This window comes from Geotrypetes seraphini, chromosome 8 (genome assembly GCF_902459505.1).
Source record: "Geotrypetes seraphini chromosome 8, aGeoSer1.1, whole genome shotgun sequence".
In the NCBI taxonomy this organism is placed as follows: Eukaryota; Metazoa; Chordata; class Amphibia; order Gymnophiona; family Dermophiidae; genus Geotrypetes; species Geotrypetes seraphini.
In genome coordinates, this window is record NC_047091.1 from 157,332,860 (window position 1) to 157,358,643 (window position 25,784).

The 25,784-nt window shown below is 38.7% G+C and overlaps 1 protein-coding gene across 9 annotated transcripts in view; it reads left to right on the forward strand.

The window, feature by feature from the left end:
- KDM2B (lysine demethylase 2B) overlaps nucleotides 1-25,784 on the forward strand; it is a 336,356-nt gene that overhangs the window by 267,921 nt on the left and 42,651 nt on the right. For 5 of the 9 annotated variants that reach the window (XM_033955541.1, XM_033955539.1, XM_033955538.1 and 2 more), the window contains 6 exons: nucleotides 1,826-1,948; nucleotides 6,089-6,343; nucleotides 13,876-13,914; nucleotides 18,340-19,010; nucleotides 21,532-21,695; nucleotides 23,864-24,025. In XM_033955541.1, the coding sequence (XP_033811432.1) occupies nucleotides 1,826-1,948; nucleotides 6,089-6,343; nucleotides 13,876-13,914; nucleotides 18,340-19,010; nucleotides 21,532-21,695; nucleotides 23,864-24,025 (1,414 nt within the window). The remainder of the gene's footprint in view (nucleotides 1-1,825; nucleotides 1,949-6,088; nucleotides 6,344-13,875; nucleotides 13,915-18,339; nucleotides 19,011-21,531; nucleotides 21,696-23,863; nucleotides 24,026-25,784) is intronic. The other 4 variants (XM_033955540.1, XM_033955542.1, XM_033955543.1 and 1 more) reach the window with 4 other exon arrangements.

A 25,784-nucleotide genomic window follows, 5' to 3' on the forward strand; every position in this document is an offset into this window, starting at 1 on the left:
CTTTCACCATGACAAAGTGGTTCTACGTACACATCCAAAGTTCCTCCCCAAGGTTGTCTCAGACTTTCACCTTAACCAGTCCATTGTCTTACCTGTATTCTTCCCGAAACCTCATTCTCATCCTGGGGAGCAGGCTTTGCATACTTTGGACTGTAAGCGTGCTTTGGCTTACTATTTGGAGTGCACTAAACCTCACCGCTCCTCTCCTCAACTTTTTCTATTTTTTGATCCCAATAAATTGGGTCATCCTGTTTCTAAACATACGCTATCCAATTGGCTTGCTGCTTGCATCTCGTTCTGTTATGCTCAGACCGGACTGACACTGGAAGGTTCTGTCACGGCCCATAGGGTTAGAGCTATGGCAGCATCTGTGGCTTTCCTCAGATCAACTCCTATTGAGGAAATCTGCAAAGCTGCTACTTGGTCCTCAGTTCATACTTTTACGTCTCATTATTGTCTGGATGCATTCTCCAGACGGGATGGTCACTTCGGCCAATCTGTTTTACAAAATCTATTTTCCTAATGGCCAACCTTCCCTCCATCCCTCTTTTTGTTAGCTTAGAGGTCACCCATCAGTTAAAAATATGCTGCCTGCTTGTCATGGGATAAAGCACAGTTACTTACCGTAATAGGTGTTATCCAGGAACAGCAGGCAGATATTCTTACGTCCCACCCACCTCCCCGGGTTGGCTTCTTAGCTGGCTTATCTTAACTGGGGACCGCGCGCCTCCGTCAGGCGGGAAGGCACTCGCGCATGCGTGGTGTGACCTAACTAGAACTTTCTAAGTTCTTAGAGTGCAATCACTCTAAAATTGTCCGTACCGGGGCTCCGTCGGTGCCGTCACCTATCAGTTAAGAATATCTGCCTGCTGACCCTGGATAACACCTGTTACGGTAAGTAACTGTGCTTTTTTGATGTTTCTGGTGGTGAAGGGCTTTTTGATCCTGGCATCCGAAAACAAATCTGAGTGCTTCTTCAGGGTTTAGACTCCTTTTTGGTAAGTAAGGTTAATTGGGTTGGGGTGAAGGGTTCCCCCCCTTTTTTTTATTTTGCAAAAACATAATCTTTTTTTTTTTTTAATTATTATTTTTTTTTTTATTCATTTGCTAAAAATTTTAGAACTAACTCAGGAATATCCAATTACAACAATCAACAGAAAATTACAAAAAGGACATAATCTTGTTGGTCCTGTGCTTGATCTAATGTGAAGATGTGCCAGTTCCTATGTCCACATAATAGGATTTATTTCTATACCAACTCGTTTAGCCTAGCCTTTGCAGGCCATGGACATGAGTTTGGCCCCCTTTTTTTTTTTTCTTGCATGATAATGGAGGTTCTTACCCCACCACCTTGAGCAGGGGCTGTGACTGCTACATCCTCAGCCTTAGCCAGAGCAGGAGGTACAGTCCTAGCTGTCTTCCAGGGATAGATCCTCCAGAGGAAGTGCAGTGGCTCACTAGGACAAAAAAATATGTTGGATGTAGTGAAACTTTTGTTCTTTGTTTAAAACAAAACACACAACTGATAATTGGTCACAGGTATTGCTTGATTATCTGTGATTGTGTACATTTTATGTTTGGAAACACATAAGGGTTGTGTGCTAAGCATCTTCACTGGTGCTTCAGCTCTGACTGTTAGAGACGAAACAGCTATTGAGGCACCGGAGGGTCCTTGGCACGTAAAACTCTCATTATGACCCAAGGACTGAAATTGGCCATGTTAGTGACTCTAAAATCAGAACAGAATAATAATGTGGCAGGTAGCAGTGACTGGCATCTCGCCTTGACTCACTCCACTAACCATTTCCTTCTCTGCTTCAAACAGGTCAAGGAGTCAGATGGTGTAGTCAATGACAAAGTTCCAAATTGCTGGGAATGTCCAAAATGCAACCATGCAGGAAAATCCGGGAAAGTGAGTTTAGAAATGTGTACACGGCAGCCTTCAAATGTAATTTTTTTTGCTGGAAGCCTCCAGTTATTTTTCTTAATTATTATAATTAAAATGATACAGATGTAGATTTCTTTGCTAAGTAAGGGGTGCTGATGCGCTAGAATGCTCTGTGCTTTTACTATAACGCTAAAAGTAAGTTGAAGTAAAGTTACCATGATGAAGTGGAATAAAGCTGTACACAGTATAGCATAGGAATGGGGGTGGGGGAGAGCAGAAATCTCAGATAGGAGAAACAGGAGTTATGGATGTACTGCAGAAATTGCTTTGCCAGCTCACCCTAAGAGCAGAAACTGATACTTGAATGTTGATTGCTCCCAGTGTGCTTGAATGTAGATTTTATAGTGTTACAAGCTCGGCTGGATTCTTTTTTGTATGTGTGTATGTATGGAAGGAGGGGTCGCAGGTTTTTGTATGTGTGTGTATGGGAGGAGGGGTCGCAGGAGGTGATTTCATGTTCAGGTCATTCTCTGATTGGAGATAAAGGGCCATGCAACTCAATACTGCTTTGTTAACAGAGGATTGCAGTAAGCCATTTCACTTTTTCAAAACTGAAACCATGTAATTAGAAACACGTGGCAAGGGCAATCTTTGGCCCAAGCAGATTTTTTTTAAAACACCCCCTTCTTCACCCAAATGGAAACTCCCTGGTAGCACAAAGTATATGCAGTGAATCCATGAAAGGCAAGCAGCTTTCAAAACAGAATCCTTATGTTGATTTTTACAATTCAGTGAGAGAATAGGACCTTTATATATGGATAAACCGCCTTGACAATTACCCTCTAAGAGACAAAGTGAAACACTGGGGTTCTCTAGGAAAAATGCTGGCTGCAGCAAAAGAACATAATCTCATGCTTACCTGTTTAATTAAAATAATCTTTAAATAATACAAGTAGAAAGTGCAATGTTTTATCTCTAGCCTTGAGTTGAGTGTTATGGGATTCCTAGTTCTGGCCTCCCTCCCATTTGCCTCCCTGGAGCACCACAGTTTATTTCATTTTTATGTATTATCTACCTTTATGAAGAGATTTTACCCAAGGCGGTGTACAGCTTGACATAAACCTTAAGTTTTGTTAACAGTATAACCGTAGTAAAATGACCAAATTATAAGCATGACAATCAGTGTGGTAAACTTGGAAATGGCAAATTGAATGCTAGTAATAGAGCTAACATGAAACAGTATCAGAAATATAAAAATTTAACAGCATCGTAGAACAATCATATAACAGATGTGTTAAATGATAGCAAAATATGAATGATATGTTCTTTCATGCTGCCTATTATGGTATCCTGTCTATGGGCCAGATTCACTAAACTTACCGATCCTGTAACAATCGTCACTAAACCAGTTTGACTAGTTTAGCGATGGATCTGATTGGATTCCCCAAAGCACAAAACTGCCCATCGCGTGTTTTCTGATCTGACCCATGCAAAATATCCAAGCGACTGATGCACAAACATCACTTTGCTATTTAGCATCGGGTTTTACCAATCCTAAAACTCAATTGCTCTAGACCTGTCGGTAACTTGCATGCAAATTTGATAGTGCATCGATCGCTGTTGGGAGAATCAGCCAATAGCGATCGAATCGCTATCTTTGTGAATCTAGCCCTATGTGTTATGTACTTACTTGGATTTATTAACCACCTTTTCATGAAGAGATACACCCAAAGCAGTTTACAATGCATTGAATAGTAATCAGGTACTCTTAAATATTTCCTTTTATCCCAGGACAAGCAGGCAGCATATTCTCTACATGTGGGCGACGTCACCGATGGAGCCCCCTAGCTGGACATTTTCGCAAGCAAACTTGCTTGAAGACCTTCAAGCTTGTGATTGGCCCGCGCAAGCGCGCGTGCCCCTCCCGCCCGACCTAGGCATATATCTCCTCAGCGTGGCCTCAGTTCTATGTTTTCCACGAAGCCAGAAGCACTGCACCCTCGCTGCGCGCGATCTCGTTGTCCCTCTTGCACCGCGGCTTTCTTTGTCATTTTTGTTTGAGTCACTGTGCTCGCGTCTTTGTTAATTTTTCTTTTCTTTCGTGTCTTTTTGACCGGGTCTCCGATCTTGCTCTGGCCGCCTGGCCTCGCAGGGCTGTGGCCGTCTTTTTTCTTATGTCCCGGCCTCGCACCGGGTTCAAGAGCTGCACTAAGTGCAACCGGGTTATCTCCATCACCGATCCCCATCGTTGGTATGTGGAGTGCCTAGGTGCAACCACGGGCTCTTCGTTTGAGGGTGGCCAAGATTCTTCAACTTTTTGGCCCGATGGATCCTGAGGGAAAGGCCTCGAGCTCAGCCTCGGCACCGATGTTGGGTGCCTCGGCCTCGAAGTCCTCGGCGTCAAAATCCCCCTTGTCTTCCAAGGCTCTTGCCTCGGCTACTCCGGCCTCGGGTAAGTCTCCTCTTTCCTTCTCAGGTGTGCCGGCAAAGAAGCCTACCTCTGAGTCTCATGCGAATGCCGCCTCGTCGGCATCTTCGAGATCTCATTCTAAGCATGTCTCCTCATGTAGGGAATACTCTTCCTCGAGGTTGCCCCCGAAGGAGCGCACTGCTGCACCTGTGACCCAACTTCCTTTTGTCTTTGGTGCCTATGTTACTCTGTTACTAGCTCCCCATACAAACATGGGGCCGAAATCCTTTCCAGATTTCGGCCCCATGTTTGTATGGGGAGCTAGTAACAGAGTCCTTCCCTGAGGAAGACCTTTCTCGAAACTCGAGTCAGGGGGACATGGACATAATATGGAGGAGTAACAGCAGTCATTTTTAGTACACTACAAGCACGAGATAATTTATTCACCGCTGAGGATCATTATTGGGATCAAACCATCCGATTGACAGATAAGTTTTTTCAATCTGTATCTTTATAGTAACATCAAGTTGGATGGTAAGGGGACAGTGAAAAACGATGATGGTCCCCCAATGAACCCCAGTTTGGTGATATCACCAGTCACGGGTTTAGGGTCTGAGATTTTCACAAAAAAATTATTTAGTGAGTGCAACTATGACTATAGTATGCATTAGCTTGTAGGTCTCCCACATGTAGAGAATATGCTGCTTGCTTGTCCTGGGATAAAGCGCAGTTACTTACTGTAACAGGTGTTATCCAGGGACAGCAGGCAGATATTCTCGCAACCCACCCACCTCCCCGTGGTTGGCTTCTTTGCTAACTATCTGAACTGAGGCCACGCTGAGGAGACGCATGCCCAAAGTCTTCAAGCAAGTTTGCTTGCGAAAACATCCGCTAGGGGGCTCCGTCGGTGACGTCACCCACATGTAGAGAATATCTGCCTTCTGTCCCTGGATAACACCTGTTACGGTAAGTAACTGTTCTATCTGTCCCAGCAGGCTCTCAATCTAACTATGATAGCTGGAGCACTGGAGGGTTAACTGGGATAAAACCCACAACCTCAGGGTGTTGAGGCAGGAGCTCTAACCACTAGGCTACTCTTCCACTCTTGATATTGGCACAGTACAAATGAAACAACTTAATAGACATACATTAGAATATTCAAATAACAAAGATATGTTGGTAACGCTGTACAATACAACAAAACATCTTAGTAGGTAGCCGAGGGGGCAACTTACAGCTGAAATATATAGGTGGGACAAGATGGGTAGTACAAGTTATTGGAATAAATAGATAGGTGGCTAAACGGATGGCAAATTATATGCATGGTTGAATAAGATGCGGAACTGGCATAAATTACAGAGTGTAGAATAAGCTAGTCCAGATGCAGAGTGAGTGGATAATTTGTCACCACATGTATTAAAGGCTTAGAGTTTTGGAAACTAAAGCTAGATAACTTAATTCAGTCTAACTTAGTACAGCTCTAACTGCTGCCATTCAGAAGTTATAAGGTGAAGATGTTTGCACAAAGACAAACTGCAATGTGAACACCAGTACTGTCTGATAGGCCCTTTTATTCTTTTTGAATCAAAGTTAAAACTGGGAGTGGAGAGGGTGGTAATTGATGTACCCCATATGAATGTTTATGCACGTATCTATATCTCTTCCTTAAAAGTAGGCAGTTGAATGAGAGATCAAGGAGTTTTTTAAATTTGGGTGTTTGACAGTAGTTTTATGTTCAATCCAGCCCCTGGACACAAGGTATAAAGTTGTTTGTGTTTTATCTTATTTTGGCCTACAAGCAAAAAAGAGGACCAGGATTCAAGTATGCATCCAATCTCCCAGGCTCTCTACTGAAGGAGCAAAAGCTGAACCGAGATAACAAAGAGATACGAGAAATGGAACGGGAGGAGACTCCCAAGCGCAAGTCAGAAGAGCCCCCCAAGAAGAAGCCCCTGGATTCCATTTTGAGGAGAAAATCTGACGAGGTGTACCTACGAAGGAAGAGGAAATTTGAGAAGCCACCAGATCCCACTATCAGGAAGCGGGTATACAATTTGTCTTTCTTCTGTGTGTTTGGGAGACTCCCTCTTTTATATTCTCCAAAGCTGTAACAATCAAAGCTCAGACCTAAATCCAATAGAAAATATGCAGTTCACAGACAATCCTAAACCAGTTTAAAAGAGCACTGTGCAAAGTTGGGTAGACACTTTTTCCTAAACATATTGTAGGTGTTATTGCTGCAGAAGGTGCTTCCACCAAATTTTGAGTGATGGTTGTGAAGGCTTATGCAAGCCAGACTTTTTGGGTTCCTTACACGTTCAGCAGGAAAGAATTATAAAAATATTCAGAAAGTAGAGTATATTGTATAGATCTGTGAAGCAAACTTGTATTTTAACACAACTATTTATTTATTTTTAAGACAACTGGGCATGAAAACCTTATTACAAGGCACTGTAGTGGAATAAGACAGTTAATGTAGATTCTAGAACTTGGACACGCAAGCAAATGGTCGGGTAATAGCTGTGCTCCATACCAGACAAGCTAATATTTCAAAATAAAAGCTCCAAAATTGATTTTTTTCATTGAAAAAAACGATAAATAAGAAGAAAATGGCATCGGGCAAACAAAATAAAACAGATACAGGAACTGGAGGATCAGGAACAAGCAGTAACAAAAGATCAAAGCCAGAACCAGGGACACCATCAAAAGTACCGTTGCCTTCAGAAGATCAAGATATGATGGCAGAAATAAAACAAATAAAGGATATAGTACTTGAGATCAAACAACAACTACAAAAGGCAATTGATGATGTTGCCATACTAACAAAAAGAGTTGATCTAATTGACAACAAAATAACACACTTGGAAGAAAAATCTGAAGAAGTACATGCTGAGGTAATACAGAACAAACAAGCCTGGAAAGAAATGGAAATAATAAAGAAAAATCTGGAAGACTGTGTGAATAGAGAAAAAAGAAATAATTTAAGAATTATTGGGATGCCGGAAGGAGTGGAAAAAAATGATCCCATTAATTTCTTAGAACAATTCCTTCCAAAGATACTGCCTATAAAATCCAAGATGCCTCTTGAAATAGAAAGAGCACACAGAATACCGGGACAAAAAAACCACACAAAAAGGTCCAAGAACTTTTATTTTTAAATTACTACGATATCAACATGTGGTTGAAATATGTCAGCTAGCTAAAGAAAACAAAAATCTAAGATGTCTAGATGCACGGATACATATTGTACCAGACTTTGCTAGAGAAACTGCCCAAAAAAGAAAACAACTCCTTGATTTAAGACCTCAACTACGAGCACTAGGGGCAAGATATGGACTTCTCTACCCAGCGGTAATGAAGGTAACTTTAGGAAATAAAACACAGAATTTTACAGATCCTAAAAAGTTAACAGAATACCTTGACACATACGAACAACCAATGACTTCTTAAAAGAAATTTGGGAATATTTTAAAATATTTCAATGAGACTAAAAGATATCAAAAACTTTTCACTTTGATTTATTCCATTATAAATTATAAATTAATTTTTCACTACAAAAAAACTCTAAAACTTTATAAAAATATATACACCGTTTAGAATGCTGGAAATTTCAAATTACTTTAAAAAACAACGATGAAATCAAACACGAGCATGGAACATGTTTAAAATGAATGCAAACACGTCAATAGCCAAATGACGTGGGGGAAAAAAATTGACTTACCTAGAGAATTCTGTGTATGTGCAGACCAGAAGGATAAAATGGGACGGCCTTTTGAAAGATGTTTTTTATCGTCATTACTTCTATGCTCTCAAAAAGAAATGAAAAAGAAAGAAAGTAAAAAGAGAGAACGCTAAAAGTGCTGTAGTCGCTGAGTAGAAAATAAAAAACTGCGCATAAGCAGGAAGTCTCTCTTTTTACTAAAGAATGCACCGGAAATGAAGAAGAAAGACTAATTCTACGTATTGCGTCTACGGAAAGACAGAAGGGAACTAAAAAACAAAAAACAAAACATAAGCTCAAAGGAAGTTTAAAATAAAACGAACATGTTGAAAAAAAAATACAGATAAGTAATAATTCTTATAAAAAGAAAACACATCACTTCACTTGACTTACGATAAAGAAGAATCGAAAAAGCTAAGCTCAGAGCAGGACATGATACAAGTTTATATATTCAAAAAGAGGGCAGATATCACTGCAAATTACGATAGAAGGAGGAAGGTCATGTTTAAGAAGATGGTGAAGGGCTGGCAACCCTCATGGTCATGACTTTCTTGTATTTATTTTTGGCTCACTTTAAGACTGCTGCATCGGATGCAAAACATAAATGAGCTATTTATTGTCATCTTATAAAAAGACCTGATATTTAAATTTCTGTATTGCTATGAAAATATTCATTACTGTTTGCTGCTGATCAATTGGTTGGAAATCGCTGCATAGGAAGGCTATTGATTTTCAAGATGTTACAACAAGATATTGATAAAGTCCACCTCCACCTGTAATATATACAATTGTTTAAAAAAAAAAAACTAACCTACTTAGAATTACATTTTATCCCTCTGGTGGAAGTTACTTTAGCAAATATAAGTGTTGTGATCTCTTCTGTGATAGTGGTGCAATGTATGACAACCCCAAGAAATTCAGCCCACAAGGATGTTATAATTTAAATAACCTGTATAGTAATATACAACCATATTTAGACCTTCAAGAAAAGACATTCATATATGAGAGGTTGTAGTGTTGTCTCTAGGTGAAAATATTGCTTTGTAGGTGTGACATAGTAAAATTAGGGCAATTACTTCTCCATAAAAAAAAAAAAAATAGAAAACTATATTTTAAAAACAAAGAAAATTGGAAATCAGATATACCCCTTAGCTTAGATAGACATAAGTAGTGGGAGGTTGTCAAATATAGGCAATTCCGTATATAATAAAGAAATAAAAGGATATATAGTATTTTGAAAGTGAATAGAAAAGAAAACAATTATAAACTATTTAGTAAAATGATATGTTATGCTATGTTATTAATATGGAGTAATAATTATAAAATTATAATTTTTAGCTTGTAATGGAGTAATGTCAGACCTGATCTATTTTGCGTTTCCAAGTGATCGTATATATATGGGGTGGGAAGGGAGGGAATGGGAGGGTATTAAATTTTAAGGGTATGGGCAAAATAGGCAATTCTTCAAACTATCTTATTTATGGGAAAATAAAGTTCATTAAAAACACTGAAGATGGGATTGTTATATTACAAATTACATTAATATATAATGGATCTTAAGATAATCTCTTTAAATGTTAATGGTCTCAATCACCCGATTAAAAGAAAAAAGGCATTATTATTTTTGAAAAGACAAAACGCTGATATATGCTGCATACAAGAGACCCATTTGTCAAATAATGAATCCATAAAGCTAAAAGGTGATTGGGTCAAACAATGTTTCTTTTCTGCAGCAATAGGAAAAAAAGCTGGTGTTGCTATATTAATAAATAAAAAATGTACTGCTTCATTTAAGTTTAAGGCAGCTGACCCTCTTGGAAGATGGATATATGTAGAAATGGACATGGGAAATACCACCATGACGCTCTTTAATATATATGCCCCTAATTCGAATCAAAATGAATTTTTTAAAACTCTACAACAATTGATTCTTCCACTGGCTACTTCAAATTTAATAGTGGCAGGGGATTTCAATGCTGTGATGGATCCATTGATGGATAAAAATCCGAGAAGATTTATAAAATCATTAGGACTTGATAATTTGGTACAATCTTGTGATTTAAAAGATATTTGGCGCATACTTCATTTTAATGGTTGAGAATTTTCGTTTTGTTCACAAGTCCATAACTTTTTCTAGAATAGATTATATTTTTGTTTCTAATCAATTAGTACATCAAGTCACACAAGCTGTCATTGATCCAATTATATTATCTGATCATGGTGGAGTGTGGATTGAAATTAAAATAATAGATCAAAATAGAAATAGACCTATATGGAAATTAAATAATACATTGCTTGCAGATACTGACTTTTGTACAAATCTTATGGAAAAAATGGAAGAATATTTTCAAATTAATGATATAGAAGAAATTTCCATAGAGACTTTATGGGATGCTTTTAAAGCATACATTAGAGGACAAATTATTTCTTATTCAGCAATGCAAATAAAAAAAGAAAAAAAACAATTTACAGAATTAGAAAAACTGATAAAGTCTCTAGAATCAAAATTAATTGAAAAATGGGATTATTTGACACAACAAGAATTGTTAAAAGCTAAAGGTAAATATAATGAAATTTCTTCAAAAATCATTAGAAAAGATTTATTTGTACAACAAGCTCTGTATTATGGAAATTCAAATAAAGCGGGAAGAATGCTAGCAAATTATCTCAAAGCAAAAAAAAAAAGAAAACAAAAATAATCGCAATTCAAAATAAGAATAGAGAAATGTTATCTCATAATGATCACATAATAAAACAATTTTTGAAATTCTATAAAAAATTGTACTCTTCCGAGCCTTATTCAGAAAAGGAAAAAGATGGTTTAGAATTTCTGAAGTTAATAGAAGGACCGAAGATTCCTGAACATATAAAACAAAGTTTAGAAGAGCCAATATCCTTAAAAGAATTAGATACAGCATTGAAGTCTCTTAGGATTGGATCCGCTCCAGGTGGAGATGGTTATACAGTGGAGTTTTATAAATCATTTCAAAACATTACAATGCCCTATTTATTAAAATTATATCAGACACAACTAAATAAAGGTTATATCACAGGTACTATGGCTGAATCAATAACTATAGTTTTACCTAAGCCAAATAAAGATCCCACTTTGGTTTCAAATTATAGACCTATTTCTTTAATAAATGTAGATGGAAAAATTCTGACCAAGGCATTAGCATTAAGATTGGCTAAAGCTCTCCCTTTCATTATTGATATGCATCAGACAGGTTTTGTTGCTCAAAGACATTCATCTCATAATACTAGATTGGCACATCACATGTTATATTTGACAAAATCCATTAATGACCCAACATTCTCTATTTCATTAGACGCTGAAAAAGCTTTTGATAGAGTGGAATGGTCCTTCATGTTTCAGGCAATGGAATGGTTTGGTATAGGATCCGGATTTATACAAATAATAAAAGCATTGTATAACTCCCCTGTTGCTAGATTATACATCAATAATAATATTTCAGAAAAATTTATTTTACAAAGGGGAGTTAGACAAGGATGCCCACTATCTCCACTGCTTTTTGATATCGTTTTAGAACCCTTGTTATTAGCTATAGAACAAGTAAGGGAGATACAGGGTATTCCACATTCAGATAGAGAATATAAATTATCAGCATATGCTGATGATATTTTACTTTATTTGAGAAATCCGGAAACAACCATTCCAAATTTGCTTGAATTGATTGAAAAATTTGGAAAAATTTCAGGATATAAAATAAACTGGAATAAATCAGAAGTACTTCCACTCAATGTACATTGTACAAAAAGTCTATTTGATTCATTTTCTTTTATTTGGAAAGAAGAAGGATTAAAATACTTAGGAATTTGGATTACAAAAACTGTGGATGAGACAATGAAAATTAATGAAAAAAATTTATTACAAAAAGTGTCAGAAATGTGTGAGCAATGGAATCCTTTGTGCATATCTTGGTGGGGGAGAGTGCAAACTGTAAAAATGATGATATTACCAATAGTTTGTTACCAAATGGGTATGATACCAATTTTTTTTCAGGGGTCTTTTTATAAAAAATTGGATAAGATGTTAACAAAATTTATTTGGCTTGGAAAAAACCCCAGAATTGCTCTAGTATCTTTACAAAGACCAATTGCGGAGGGAGGGGTAAATTTTCCAAATTTTTATAGGTACCATCAAGCCTATATTATGCGTCAGGGTATGTATTGGATCCTCCCAGAGCCCATTGAACATATACCAGATTGGTTCTGGTTAGAATGGAGATTAATGTTTCCTTTACGTCTTAATCATGTTATCAGTATTCAAATGCCAAGGTTATATAAGGATCACAAAATATTTGTTGATACTTGGAAAACTATAAGATATATAAGTAATCTAACTCCTATTCCAATAACTAAATCAACGAATCAAACAATATGGCTCAACCCAAAGATCAAAGTTGGTGGTTTTAAAATTATCTGGAAACATTGGATGATTGCTGGAATTCGTATTTTAGAGGATGTAATGAATAAAGGAAAACTGCTTGAGTTTTCACAATTGCAACATAAATTCGGTTTGAATAAATCACAATATTTCAGATGGATGCAATTGAAGCAGGCCATTCAGACAGGGTTCTCTGAATGGAAAAACCTTAATAACTATCATAGTATGGAATTCTTATGTTTTCAGATAGATTCCATGGGTCACCAGGCCGCAATGTGATATACATTAATATCTGAATATGTACATTAAAAAAAAAAATGGTCTTAGAGATATTTGGAGCATTGAGATTAAGCATCAGATTAATGCATCTCAATGGCCACGACTTTGGTCTTGGAGGTTAAGATGTACATTGTCAGCTTCTATGAGACAAACTTGGTTTTTTATTTTACATAGAGCCTTATGGACCCCTACACGTTTACATAGAAGAGATAGCTCTAAGTCTAATAGATGCTGGCATTGTCATCTTGAAGCAGGGACATTAGATCATCTTTTATTCTATTGTCCATTTATATTAATATTTTGGAAATCAATTTGGCCTCAAATTAATAGGATGTTAGAAAATCCGGTAGCCTTGACATATGATACAATTTTGTTTGGTACTGCAATGAGAGCTCGAAGTCAAATTTCATCAAATAACAATAAACTTTTATTTATATTAACTGGAGTAGCAGTACAGCAAATAACACATAATTTGAAAAATTATGACAGATTAAACTATAATTTTTGGTGGAACTCAGTTTGCCATATATATAAGATGGAACGTACATTTGCAACACAAAAAGGATATATGGATAAGTTCAAGAGAATTTGGGGACCATTAACAAACTTTTGCAATGACTGATTTTCATTTTTCCCATAATAAGACAATGATTAAAGAAGGGAGGGTGGGAAGGGATAGGGAGGACTTTTTATTCTCTTTATCATAAATTATAAATAAAATATTATAATAGATGATACTCTTAAATAAAAACAACATAATAAAGGGAGGGGAAAAGGTTCATAATTAAACAATAATTGATAAAATCATAACAATATGTATATTATATAAATTCATAAGAAAAATAATTACAGATATATAATATGTAAAATCATAATAAAAATAATATAAGATATGTTTTATATAAAATACATTATAGAAATATCAAGTGTATTAAGATAATTGTATGAAAATTTATGACACTTGTTGTTATATGAAAAAATCAATAAAAAACTTTATATACAAGACAGTTAATGTACCATACACTGTACAATTTTCTCTTTTAAGTAGATAAAGTACACCCCTCTCTTGATCACTAAGCATGGCCTTCAAGGAATGTCAAAAATGGTGGATTTACACATCTACTTATATGACTAATCTACATTGCTTTTATTGTCCTTTCTTCTAACAGCTAAAACTTGTTAAAGAAGAAAAGCTCTTCAGGAAAAAGGTACTCCTTTTAGCCCCTTTTTCTTTCATGTAATATTTGATTCCATGAGTTGCATTTTAGTTATATGGTTTGTTTTTAAAGGAGAATGCTGTGAAGTAAAGTTATCATGCAGCCAAACGTATTGATACTATATTTAAATCAATCATTCAAACCACAATAGTATCATATAAATAATTTATGTAAGCAAGGTCCTCAGAAGTGCCAGCATTAGCCAAGTGTTTTCAATGGCTACAGTACTTTCGGCACTGGCCTCCTCATTAGACCCGCAGTTAATTCTTTTAATATATTTTTTTTAACTTTTCTATAAAGTGCTTTATTTGAAAAAAAAAAAGTGCTTCTTTTGTTAAAGTGCTATATTCAGTAATTTGATCACTTATTAGAAGCTCCAAGAGCTAAAAACTTATCTTTTTGTTTCGCCGTTCATATCAGGAAAGGACCTGTCATTCGACATGTTTCGCCGAAAGGCTGTATCAAGAAAAGACCCCTGCAAGGTTCTATACATATATAAAAACATTATTTTAGGGATATATCATTCAAACTCTAAAACTAAAATGAATAATTACTCTTTATCACATTGCTCTGCACCATCCCGATCTATTAGTTTGTTTACAACAGTGGTCTCAAACTCAAACCCTTTGCAGGGCCACATTTTGGATTTGTAGGTACTTGGAGGGCCTCAGAAAAAATAGTTAATATCTTAAAGAAATGACAATTTTGCATGAGGTAAAACTCTTTATAGTTTATAAATCTTTCCTTTTGGCTAAGGGCTCCTTTTATCAAGGTGCAGTAGGCGGTTAATGCGCGGAATGCCACACGTTCAGCTGCCTGCCGCACTAGTTGCTAATGCCTCCATTGACGAGGTATTAGTTTTTTGGCTTGCCGCAGGGGTTAGCACGTGATGAAATGTCTGACGCGCTAACCCCCGTAGCGCACCTTGATAAAAAGAGAGCCCTAAGTCTTAATAATAATATTGTAATTTATAGCTAAAGAGACATATGATCAAGAAACTCTTTTATTTTACTTTTGTGATTATGATAAACATACCGAGGGCCTCAAAATAATACCTGACAGGCCGCGAGTTTGAGACCACTGGTTTAAAACAAAGATGGCCATGGCGTTTTCTTGTGTTATATTTAACCCTCCCACTCTACTGATGTCAGAGATACAAAATAGCAAATCAGAATTCACGCTAGGGACATCCACTCTATTTCCTGGTTTAACCCGAAAGGTTCTACTGTATTTAAAATACATGAGAAAGAGAGGTGGGAGCATCTGCTCTCGGGCTGAAGAAAGGGCGGCTAACCCAATGGTTCAGGCATTTTCTTTTCTGGACCTAGGAACAGCGACCATCCTGTACAAAAGGGCAAGGAAGCCACAGAACCAAGAGATACAAATTAGTCATCTTCAGGTATTTCTATGCTACTTGGTAAGGCTCTTTCACCTGAATTCATTAAGTTAATGTGGAAAGCTGTTCAGGAAAGTTGTTCTTCCATGGCAAAGGCGGACGGCACTTCAGATTCTGCATGTGAAGGCTCGGCCCTTTTGGATACATTTGCCTCGCAATCTACCTCTGCCCAGGACTTGGGAGATCTTTTTGATGGGGGACAGATGATGAGTCTCCCATTGTTCCCTTATTGTCTCAAGATTTGCCTCCCATATTGGGGGACGCAGGCCTGCAGTCTGGCGCTTTGGATCCTGTTTTAACTTTGGATCCTGTGGCTGATCCCACAGTCCTATGCTTCTTTAAGCCCATGGCTCTGCTGGATCTCATTTCTGAGTCCTTGCGTGAGCTGAATTTGGACACTCAGCCTGTTCCATCTACTTCTTCCTCACGAGTGGAGTGAGGGTTCAGTCTTCTATGTTTCCCTGGCATCTGGACATTAATGTCTTAGTCACTGAGCAGTTTAATTTTCCAGAGGGTTTGCAGTTGTGTCCCTATAGTACAGGAATGCCATCAAATTTTTACCCAGCCTAAAATGGATTCCTTGGGTTGCACAGGTTATTAAGCACACCTCTCTTCTAAGCGAAGGCGGTATAGTGCTCAAGGATATGCTGGCTCACTGAGTAGATGTGGTTCTCAAGAGACTTTTTGAGGTATTGACTTTGGAAGTCAAAGCAACTTCAGTGGCATTCGTTGTGACATTTGCCTGTCTTTTCAGGCTACGTCCTCTGGAGTGCGAGGGTAAGGAGCCAGTACCTCAGCTCCTTTTGTCTGGAGTGGATTATGTGGTGGATGCTCTCTTATGTACTTGCCAGAGGATCTTAATATTATTTCTAATTAGTTCTTATATAGATACTAGCCAATATTCTCTCTTATGACATTATTCATGCCATGAGTAAAGCATCGGCTTATTCAGCCTTTGCATACAGAATGCTCTAGATCAAACAATGGGCTGGAGATTCCACCTCTAAAGCTACTCTCAGCAGACTTCCTTTTAAGGGGTAGTTATTATTCAGAATTTTTTTTAACTTCAGGGGAGCCCCCCATGGACAGTTTTTGCCCTGAATTTGCTGGCTCAATCAAAAAAAACTCAGGGGCCAATGGACTAAACAATACTTGTATATTGAGTGGCTAGAAATTGTCAATGCAATATGTTGAAAATAGTTACTCTATACAAAAATATGCAATAGCCTATATAGACTTGTTATCCACTCCTAATCGAACTCTGCTCAGAGACATGAAGGCAATTATCACCGCCTCACCACCCAATTATCGCAGTGTTCAATATAGATCAAGACTGTTACTGATTATTAATACTTAAGCTACTACTTGTTGTATTATAAGAGCTTAAGAGCCGTTGAAGCATGGAGAGGAATTTAACCGCGAGTGAAAAAGCTTCGCATATAAAGCCTTTGGTGAGTCCCTTCCTTTTAAGCCATTAAGAGGTAGTAGTAACAACGTTATTTTAGAAATTTTGTTAAATAAAATATTACAACTAACTTTTATTTTATTACTCGTTTCAGAGACAACACCCTGTTCAAAAACGCTTAAACTTAACTGTTGGTTCCCTGAAGCAGTAGTCAAAACGTGGCACGTCGGAACCTGAGACATTCTTAAAAGCTAAGTCTCTTAAATTGGAAATACATTCTTAAGCTCTTATAATACAACAAGTAGTAGCTTAAGTATTAATAATTAGTAACAGTCTTGATCTATATTGAACACTGCAATGATTGGGTGGTGAGGCGGTGATAACTGCCTTCATGTTTCTGAGCAGAGTTCGATTAGGAGTGGATAAGAAGTTTATATAGGCTATTGCATATTTTTGTATGGAGTGACTATTTTCAACATACTGAATTTGCTGGCGGCAGCCATCTTGGGTTAAACAATCTCTTTTTTTTTTTTTTCTTAATCCTCCATCTGCCTCAAAAGACTGAGATGGACTCTGCAGGCTGTTCTGCCCCATATCATGCCAGTTTTGTGCTGAATGGTTGGCCAAGGAATGTCCATGTATCTCAGGGCACACAAGGGTAGGGCAGGAGGAGCCTCAGGCTTAGTCTCTTCTGAGTCTTCTAGAGATGGAGAACTGCAGGGGGTCCGGGTGGAAGTGAAGAAATCTTAAGAGACCCCGAACAATGAATATGTGAAATGCAAGATCATGGAAGTGGTGAAGCCCAAGAGAAATCAGTCTGAAGTCATGCAGGGGTCTTTGGGGCCTCCTGTACAGAGGTTTACCACAGATTTCATTAATCTCCTCTGGAAAGCCTATTTGATGGGTTTGGGACACTCTGTGCTGCCTGCGGATATACTGGCTTTGGACTGGGGAGAAATTCCATTTTAGGAGACCTCCTCACTGCTAAGGAATTTGATGCCCAGCCTGAGTGACCAGGCAGACCAAGATTGGGAGGATTGGAGATCGGACTCTATGCCTTTACTGTCCTAGAGCGCAGTTTCTTGCCTAGAGGACTCTAATTCCCTTGCTCATAATTTGCTACACTGTAAGCTTTAATCTCAACACTCAATATGCATTTATAGCATATTATCTTTTTCCGACACTTCACTTACACTCTCCGGTATTTTCCGTACTTTTCCTTCTCTGCACATTATACTTTGCCTCCAGATATAACTGTAGGCAATTTACCTTTCTTCGGCACTTCCATCAAAATCCAAGAGGTATGGGCAGAAATCAACCATGCTCAGTATGTTATCCTTATTTTTTATGTTTCACTCCTTCCCTTTCCCCACTCCTTGCTTTTATTGTAACCTACCCATTCTCTTCCTTTCCCTACGTTTTCAATTTTGTTAATTTGTCTATATTTGTCTCCCTCCCCCTCTTTCTATTTTGTATATACATTTTTATATTGTAAACCGCTGAGATTTTAACCTGTGTTTTATATTTGCGGTATATCAAATAAATTCTATGGTATGTGCTGCTACATTTTTGTCCGCTTTGATGTTTAACTCTTTTTTTAATGTTGCCTTTGTAGAGGAAATTGTGGAAAACTCCAGATGACCGTACAGTCCTTGCCAAAATGTTGCGGCATGTGAAGCAAGAACCAGAGGAAGACATGCCTGAAGCACCACCCAAAGCAAGAGAGAGCGACCAGTCAAGAGCCAGCTCTCCAACAGCAGGCCCTAGCACTGAGGGGGCGGAACCAAATGAGAAAAAGAAGGCCAAGAGGCGAAAACGGAGGCTCCCCAACAAAGAACTGAGTAAGGAATTGAGCAAGGAGCTGAATCAGGAAATTCAAAAAACTGAGAATAGCCTTGCAAACGAGAACCACCAGCTCATCAAATCTGAGCCAGAGAGTGAAAATGAGGAACCCAAACGGTCCTTCAGCAGTAGCGAGAAACTGCACAGGTTTAGCAAAGAACTGAATGGATCCCCAATAGAGCTTAGGCATCAGATTGTCCCTAATCTCCGGAGCACCCCAAGAGTGATAACACGCCCAGCCCCAGCCTTATCGCCTCCCAAATGTATTCAGATGGAGCGCCATGTAATAAGACCTCCACCTATTAGTCCACCTCCAGACTCTTTACCTTTGGACGGTGGTGAAGCTCATGTCATGCAAAGGGAGGTGTGGATGGCTGTATTTAGCTACCTCCCTCACAGAGACTTGTGCATATGTATGAGAGTCTGCAAAACCTGGAACAGATGGTAAGAGACATAATTTAAATTCTTTGTGTAATTTGATTATACTGTAGTCCACCCTATGGAATCCTGGGACACAAACCCATTGCAACATATTGCATGATTTTATTAGATGTTCTTGGTAAACTTACAGTTGTTGTTTATGAAATTGGAAAAACTAAGGATGAGTGATAAAGTCTTCCCAGTGGTTTACATCTTATTTATTTGATAGGACTTTTCATGTATCAAATGGGGTTGAAGTGTCCACAAAAGCCTCTGTAGGAAGTGGAGTTCCTCAAGGATCATATTGTTGGCATTATTGTTCAATGTTAATCTGGTGTAATTGGGAAATGTTTTTGAGTCATCAAACTTCCATTCTAGACAATATGCAGATGATGTTTTTTTCAGTTGATAGATAGAGAAAGATCTGAAAAATAAATTAGAATCCTGCATGTTGAAAGTTGTGGATTGGATGAATGCCCATGGTTTGAGTTTGAACGTGGAAAAGACTGAAGTAATACTTGTGGACAGGGTAGTGAAGAAATGTGGCCAGAGGATGTGGATGTATTGGGTGTAGACTTATTGGTCAAAAGAAAATGACAGTATTAGGGATAAAACTGGACTCTGGTTTAACGATGATGTGTCAAATTGATAAAACTATTCAGACCTGTTTTGGCTACTTATATACTACATCATTTAAAGCTGATAGTCGACTCCTTTTGATTTTAGAACTGTAGTTCAGGGAATGGTTATCCAGACTGGACTACTGTAACACACTGTACCTTGGAATAACTAAAACAAGGAGCAGTGTGTTGCAGTTGATCCAAAATACTGAACTGTCACTTCTATTTCACATTAAAAGCAAATGATTAGTATATGTATGGTCGCTGGCTTCTAATGGTCACTCATTTGATCTTCTGTGACCTGTCTTAGAGTTCCACTCTCAGGTTATGAACAGTTGCTTCCAGGTTGCAAATCTCCAGCATTATCATTTGTATAATTCTTTATTGATTTTCCATACTTGAAAAGTACAATACATGAATATATAGCACATAAAACATCAATTTAAGCACATCAACTTACATATATAACCACTCATTTTCTCCCACCCCATTCAATGATTATAGAATAAAACATAGCGACATTTATTTACCCAGTAACCATACCCTCTTCATATTAATAATATCTTCCCACCCTTCCTCCCACCCCAAGTGTAACTACTTAAAGATACAGTCAAACCTCGGTTTAAGAGTGCACCGGTTTGCAAGTGTTTTGCAAGACGAGCAAAACATTCACAAAATCAGTGCCTCGGAAACCGAGTTTGACTCGGTTTATGAATTCCACCCCCCAGCAATCCGATATCCCCACCCCCGCTCGCATCGTCTCTCCCTTCCCCCCCCCCCGGCGATCCTACATCCCCCCCCACCCCCGAGCACCGCAATGACATCGCTTACCCCAATTGGGCACCAGCACCAATGCACAGGAGGTGCCAGTGCCCGAAGATCCTCCCTCTTCTGGCCTGGGCTGGGCTGGGCGGTACGATGGAGATCCTCCCTCTTCTCTGTGCTGGGCTGGACTGGGCTTTGAGCATTTGTGCATGCTCAAAGCCTTCTGGTCTCGCTCTCTCCGAGATTCTGAATCTGAGAATCTCGGAGAGAGCGAGACCAGAAGGCTTTGAGCATGCACAAATGCTCAAAGCCCAGTCCAGCCCAGCACAGAGAAGAGGGAGGATCTCCATCGTACCGCCCAGCCCAGGCCAGAAGAGGGAGGATCTTCGGGCACTGGCACCTCCTGTGCATTGGTGCTGGTGCCGGTGCCCAATCGAGGTAAGCGATGTCGTTGGGGGGGGGGGGATGTAGGATCATGGGGAAGGGGGGGGCGACGCGAGTGGGGGGGAGGATGCTGGTTTGCAGGCAGGGATGCTGGATCGCGGGGGGGGGGGGGGGTGGTATGGAGCAGCGTCAGTGGCCTCAAGGGGGAGGGTATGGAGCAGCGCCGGTAGCCTCAGTGGGGGGGGGGGGGGGAGGAGGTGGAACAAATCAAAGCGAGTTTCCCTTACTTCCTGTGGGGAAACTTGCTTTGATATATGAGCAATTTGGTTTACGAGCATACTTCTGGAACGAATTATGCTCATAAACCAAGGTTCCACTGTATATCTAATTCATAGGTCCTGTTTTACAAAGCCACAGTAATAATGTTGCTATGGTAAATGCACCGAAGCCCATTCAATTCACGCAGCTTTGTAAAAGGGGCCCTTAATAATGCATTTTTATGGTTTGTGAGCTTTGTATCAGTTTTTAAGCATGTAAGAGGTCTTTTGTTTTTCAAGGTGTAAAATGACATTTTGGGGGGTCCCTCTGTAATAACGTATTTGGTTCATTAGCTAGGCTTTAGCAAATATAGTTAGCGTTTAGGGTTGAGCTCCCTAATAGCATAGGAGGTATCCAGTGGAATATTGGATTTTAAGTGCTGCTGTATTTTGTAAGGGCTTTGGCAAGCATTATAACAATATTAAATTTAAAAAAATGAACAATATTGGTTTTTAAAGGTGCTGTGATAAACGATTGTGGACCAAAATAGATTTAAACCGCTGTAAATCCATCACACCACTTATGCTTAGTGGCATTATTAGAAGACAGCCTGCATCCTTGGACCTCAGCTGGACAAACATATCCAAAAAACAACTGAGCTGGCTTATCAACAGACTTCCAGGTAAAGAGCCGTGGGCCAAAAAGGCCTACTCCAAAGAAATGATATTTGTTTGAAGGGTCTCACTGAAACTAATTTAATGGAGGTGCCGGTAAAGTGATGTAAGTGTTGCATATGTTTGGGGGTTGAGGATTGGTTTCTAACATTTTACATAAACTTTTTTTTTTTTTTTAACTGGGGGACCAGAATCACAAACTCAACAGAGCCTCACCCTTAAATATTGCCTAATTTTTTTGGGCTGTAATTAATTCATATGTATGTATTCATAAAAACATGAATAGTACTACACTTTTAATGAGATAAGCACAAGTATCCCATATCAAAAAAATCTGAAACTCCTAAATCCCACTCTTTAGTATCGGAATGGACCTCAACGCAGAAAAATTCTGAGTTCCCTGAAGCAGAAGTTTTTGAAACATGTCATGTCGGAGCTGGGATTCCTTCTACAGATTAAGGTAAGTGAATAATTTTTAGTGGATGAAAGAAATATTCATAGAGGGATTATCATGGACTGATGATAAATGTTTTAGCAGAAACTGTGATAAATGAGATTTGATTTTGCAGTTTTGAGGTCCATTCTGATACTAAAAATGGGATTTAGGAGTTTCAGATTCATAAAATGTTACACATAACACACACAAAAATATACACTTCAAAATGGACAAAAAATTAGGTAGTACTTAAGATTGAGGCTATCCTTTGAGTTTGTAGTTTTGGTCCCGTTGTTTGAAAGAAAATAAAACTGGAAAAAATGTTTAATGCTAGATGTGCCAATATAGTTTCGGCCTGATTCTATAAATGGCGCTTAGGTATGATTCTATAAAAGTTAGGCACACTTTATAGAATCGCATCTAGCGGCACCTAAAGTGGTCTTAGGCATCGATAGGAATTCTAGCCTTAGAGCATTATATTTATATTATATTTGGGTTTTCTTGGCCTAAATACCGCTAAGTCCAAAACAGGTGCCTACGTGTGAAACCTTCCCATGATCCGCCCCTAACCACGACTTCTTTCTGATAGGCACCTTGGACTAGGTGTCTTCCATCCAATTAAATGCAATTAACATCAATTGCAAGTTGTTAATTGCCAATTATTGGTGTCGATGAAGCTTTTTAAATAATAAATTTAGGCGCCTAGATTGGCTAAGCACACCAATCTAGGTGCCTACGTTTAGGTGCCAGAGAATCTGGGCCTTTATGATAATTCAATCTCTAGCTTGGATTTTTGTTATGTTTTGCATACGTGAACAGATCTGTGACAGAGGTCTTTTGTTAAAATAAATAAATAAAAAGAGTGGGAGAACTATGTGCAGTGTGGGAGGTCCCTGCATCTGCTAATTTTATACTTGCCCCATTATGGGGATTGTACCTTCAGTTATACAAAATGCCAGATTGCGAACGGCAGTATATACCTGTGAGTCATTTTTTTAAGAGCTCCTTTTATTAAGGTGCGCTAGAGTTTTTAGCGCATGCAGGAAATTACCGCACGCTACGCAGCTAGAACTAATGCCAGCTCAATGCTGGCGTTAAGGTCTAGCACACACGGAAATGTAGCGTGCGCTATTCCGCGCGTTAAAGCCCTAACGAGGCTTAGTAAAAGGAGCCCTAAGTGTTTTCCCATAGAAAAAGTTGTTACCTGCTTTGATCTGATCTTCCTCTTGAGATTTTTTCTCTGTTATACAAATCCTTCACAAATAAACCTTTTGGCAGGTTCTGCCCATCACTATTCCCTGAGGGGATCTATATGTACAGGCTTGTATTTTTTAGTATTTATTTCCCCCTATAAACATGCACATCTGGGAGGGGGGAGGGGGGAAATCTGTTAGGGTAATGAATTTAAATATAATGTAATGAGGTTTATTATATAAATGTTATATGTTGGGCATTATGATTGTTTAGGAGGGAGGGGGACTAATTCTGAAATGGATATTAATGATATATTAAGTGTGATATTGAAGTATAAAATGTTGTATTTATTGTAACACTTACTGTAAGTTTGAAAATAATAAAGAATTGAAAAAAAAAAAGTATTTATTTTACCCATTCAGTTTCTTTTCCCCTTTCCTCAGTAACAGATCCACACTTATTAGCTTTTATTTTTGTAATCTTTAACTTTGTCATTTTATCTAGTGCTCGGGATCTTCTTTGTAAAGCCTCTTTGTTACTCATTAGGTCTTCGAGACTTGTTGCTCTCGGGATGCTCCTGGATTGCTGCTTCCGCATTATGTAGTTCCAGTTGTCCTTTACTCAGAACTCTGGATGTCCAGTGGGTGGAAGGTCTAAAAGATGCTCAGATGAGAGACCTTTTATCCCCACCAACAGACAACAGACCAGGTAATGATCATTTCTAATTTTAGTCTCTAGTCAAATTTAGGCATTACCGTATTTTCACGCATATAACGCGTGCGTTATACACGATTTTACAAACTGAGTATAACCATGCGCGTTATACAATTTTTTTTTTCTCATTGCGATCCAGCATCCCCCCCACACCGCAAAGACATCGTTTACCCGATTGGGCACCGGCACCAGCACCAATGCACAGGACGTGCCAGTGCCCGAAGAGCCTCCCTCGCCTGTGCTGGGCTGGGCGGGGCGAGGGAGATCCTCCCTCTTCCCTGGGCTGGGCTGGGCTGGGCTTTGAGCATTTGCGCATGCTCAAAGCCTTCTGGTCTTGCTCTCTCCAAGATTCTCAGATTCAGAATTTCGGAGAGAGCGAGACCAGAAGGCTTTGAGCATGCGCAAATGCTCAAAGCCCAGCCCAGCACAGGGAAGAGGGAGGATCTCCATCGCACCACCCAGCCCAGCCCAGGTGAGGGAGGATCTTTGGGCACTGGCACGTCCTGTGCATTGATGCTGGTGCCGGTGCCCAATCGGGTAAGCGATGTCTTTGCGGTGCTGGGGGGGATGTATGATCGGGGGGGGAGGATGCCAGTTCGCAGGCCAGAATAGGGAGTAAGCGGGGGTGGCGGGAGGAGGTTATAGCAGCATGCGCGGTATACGCGTGTGTGTGCTATATAGATTTTTTTTTTTTTTCAGCAATGCTTTGTTCCCGCGCGCTATACGCGTATGCGTGTTATACACGTATGCGGGTTATGTGCGTGAAAATACGGTAGTTACTTATTTACAAGAAACCCTAATCTGTTTCATCCATGCACAACTCTAGTCCTTGAAAGATTCAAACTGTCAGTTGTCCTGAGTAACCAAGCTGTGTATAAATGCAGGATAAATGTTTGTTGTGGAAAGCCTTGTTCTCTTTGCACCCTCCCCTTTTTTTTTTTTTAAACAAACAAAAACTGATATTCATAATTTTCAATAATAAAGTATTACTTGTATTTGGATTAAAGACAAATTCACCAAAATCAATAAAGAAAATTCCCAATAGTGAAAAACAAAAGAATAAGAATTTTTTTTTGTCTTTTATTAAGTCCCCAATATAGGGAGGGTTGGAAATAATAAAATAAAATATCTCTACGTAACAGGCAGAAGTGGAAATAGCAAAGATTCCACTACATGCACAAAACAGGAAACACCCAGCTACATATTAAGGACCTTACAATTTTGCTACTTAAAGCTATGGAGGATCAAAAAGGATATAACTTAATACTTAATGATACATTTGCAAGGAAATTGAATAAAGACTGATGATGCTATCTGTAGTACTCTTGGTTGCATAGGTAAAAACAGTTTCTTCCTTTGCTGACTAGCTTTAAAATTTCCCCCCAATGTATCTAATTTTGAATTTATGAAATAAATTTTGACCATGATGAAAAAATAACCTAATTATTACATCTCAATGAAGCTCAAACACAAATTTAGTAATCTAAATGGCTAGAGGCTCCAAACAGGCTATTGGACTCTTTTTGAGAGTGGAAAATAAGACACAAGCAAAGAATCTGAAAGCAGTTTCAGTAATTCTGCCTAAACTTCTTATAATGTCTCTCTTGCTGAGATAAGTGGTAGCTTAGAAAAATTGATAAGGCAAAGATTCCTCCTCTGAGCTTTAATTTTTCAGTTCCTCTTAACTTCCGATGTATTTCTAAACTGACTTTAACCAAATCCCCTGTATCTCAGGTCAGCATATTAACTTGGA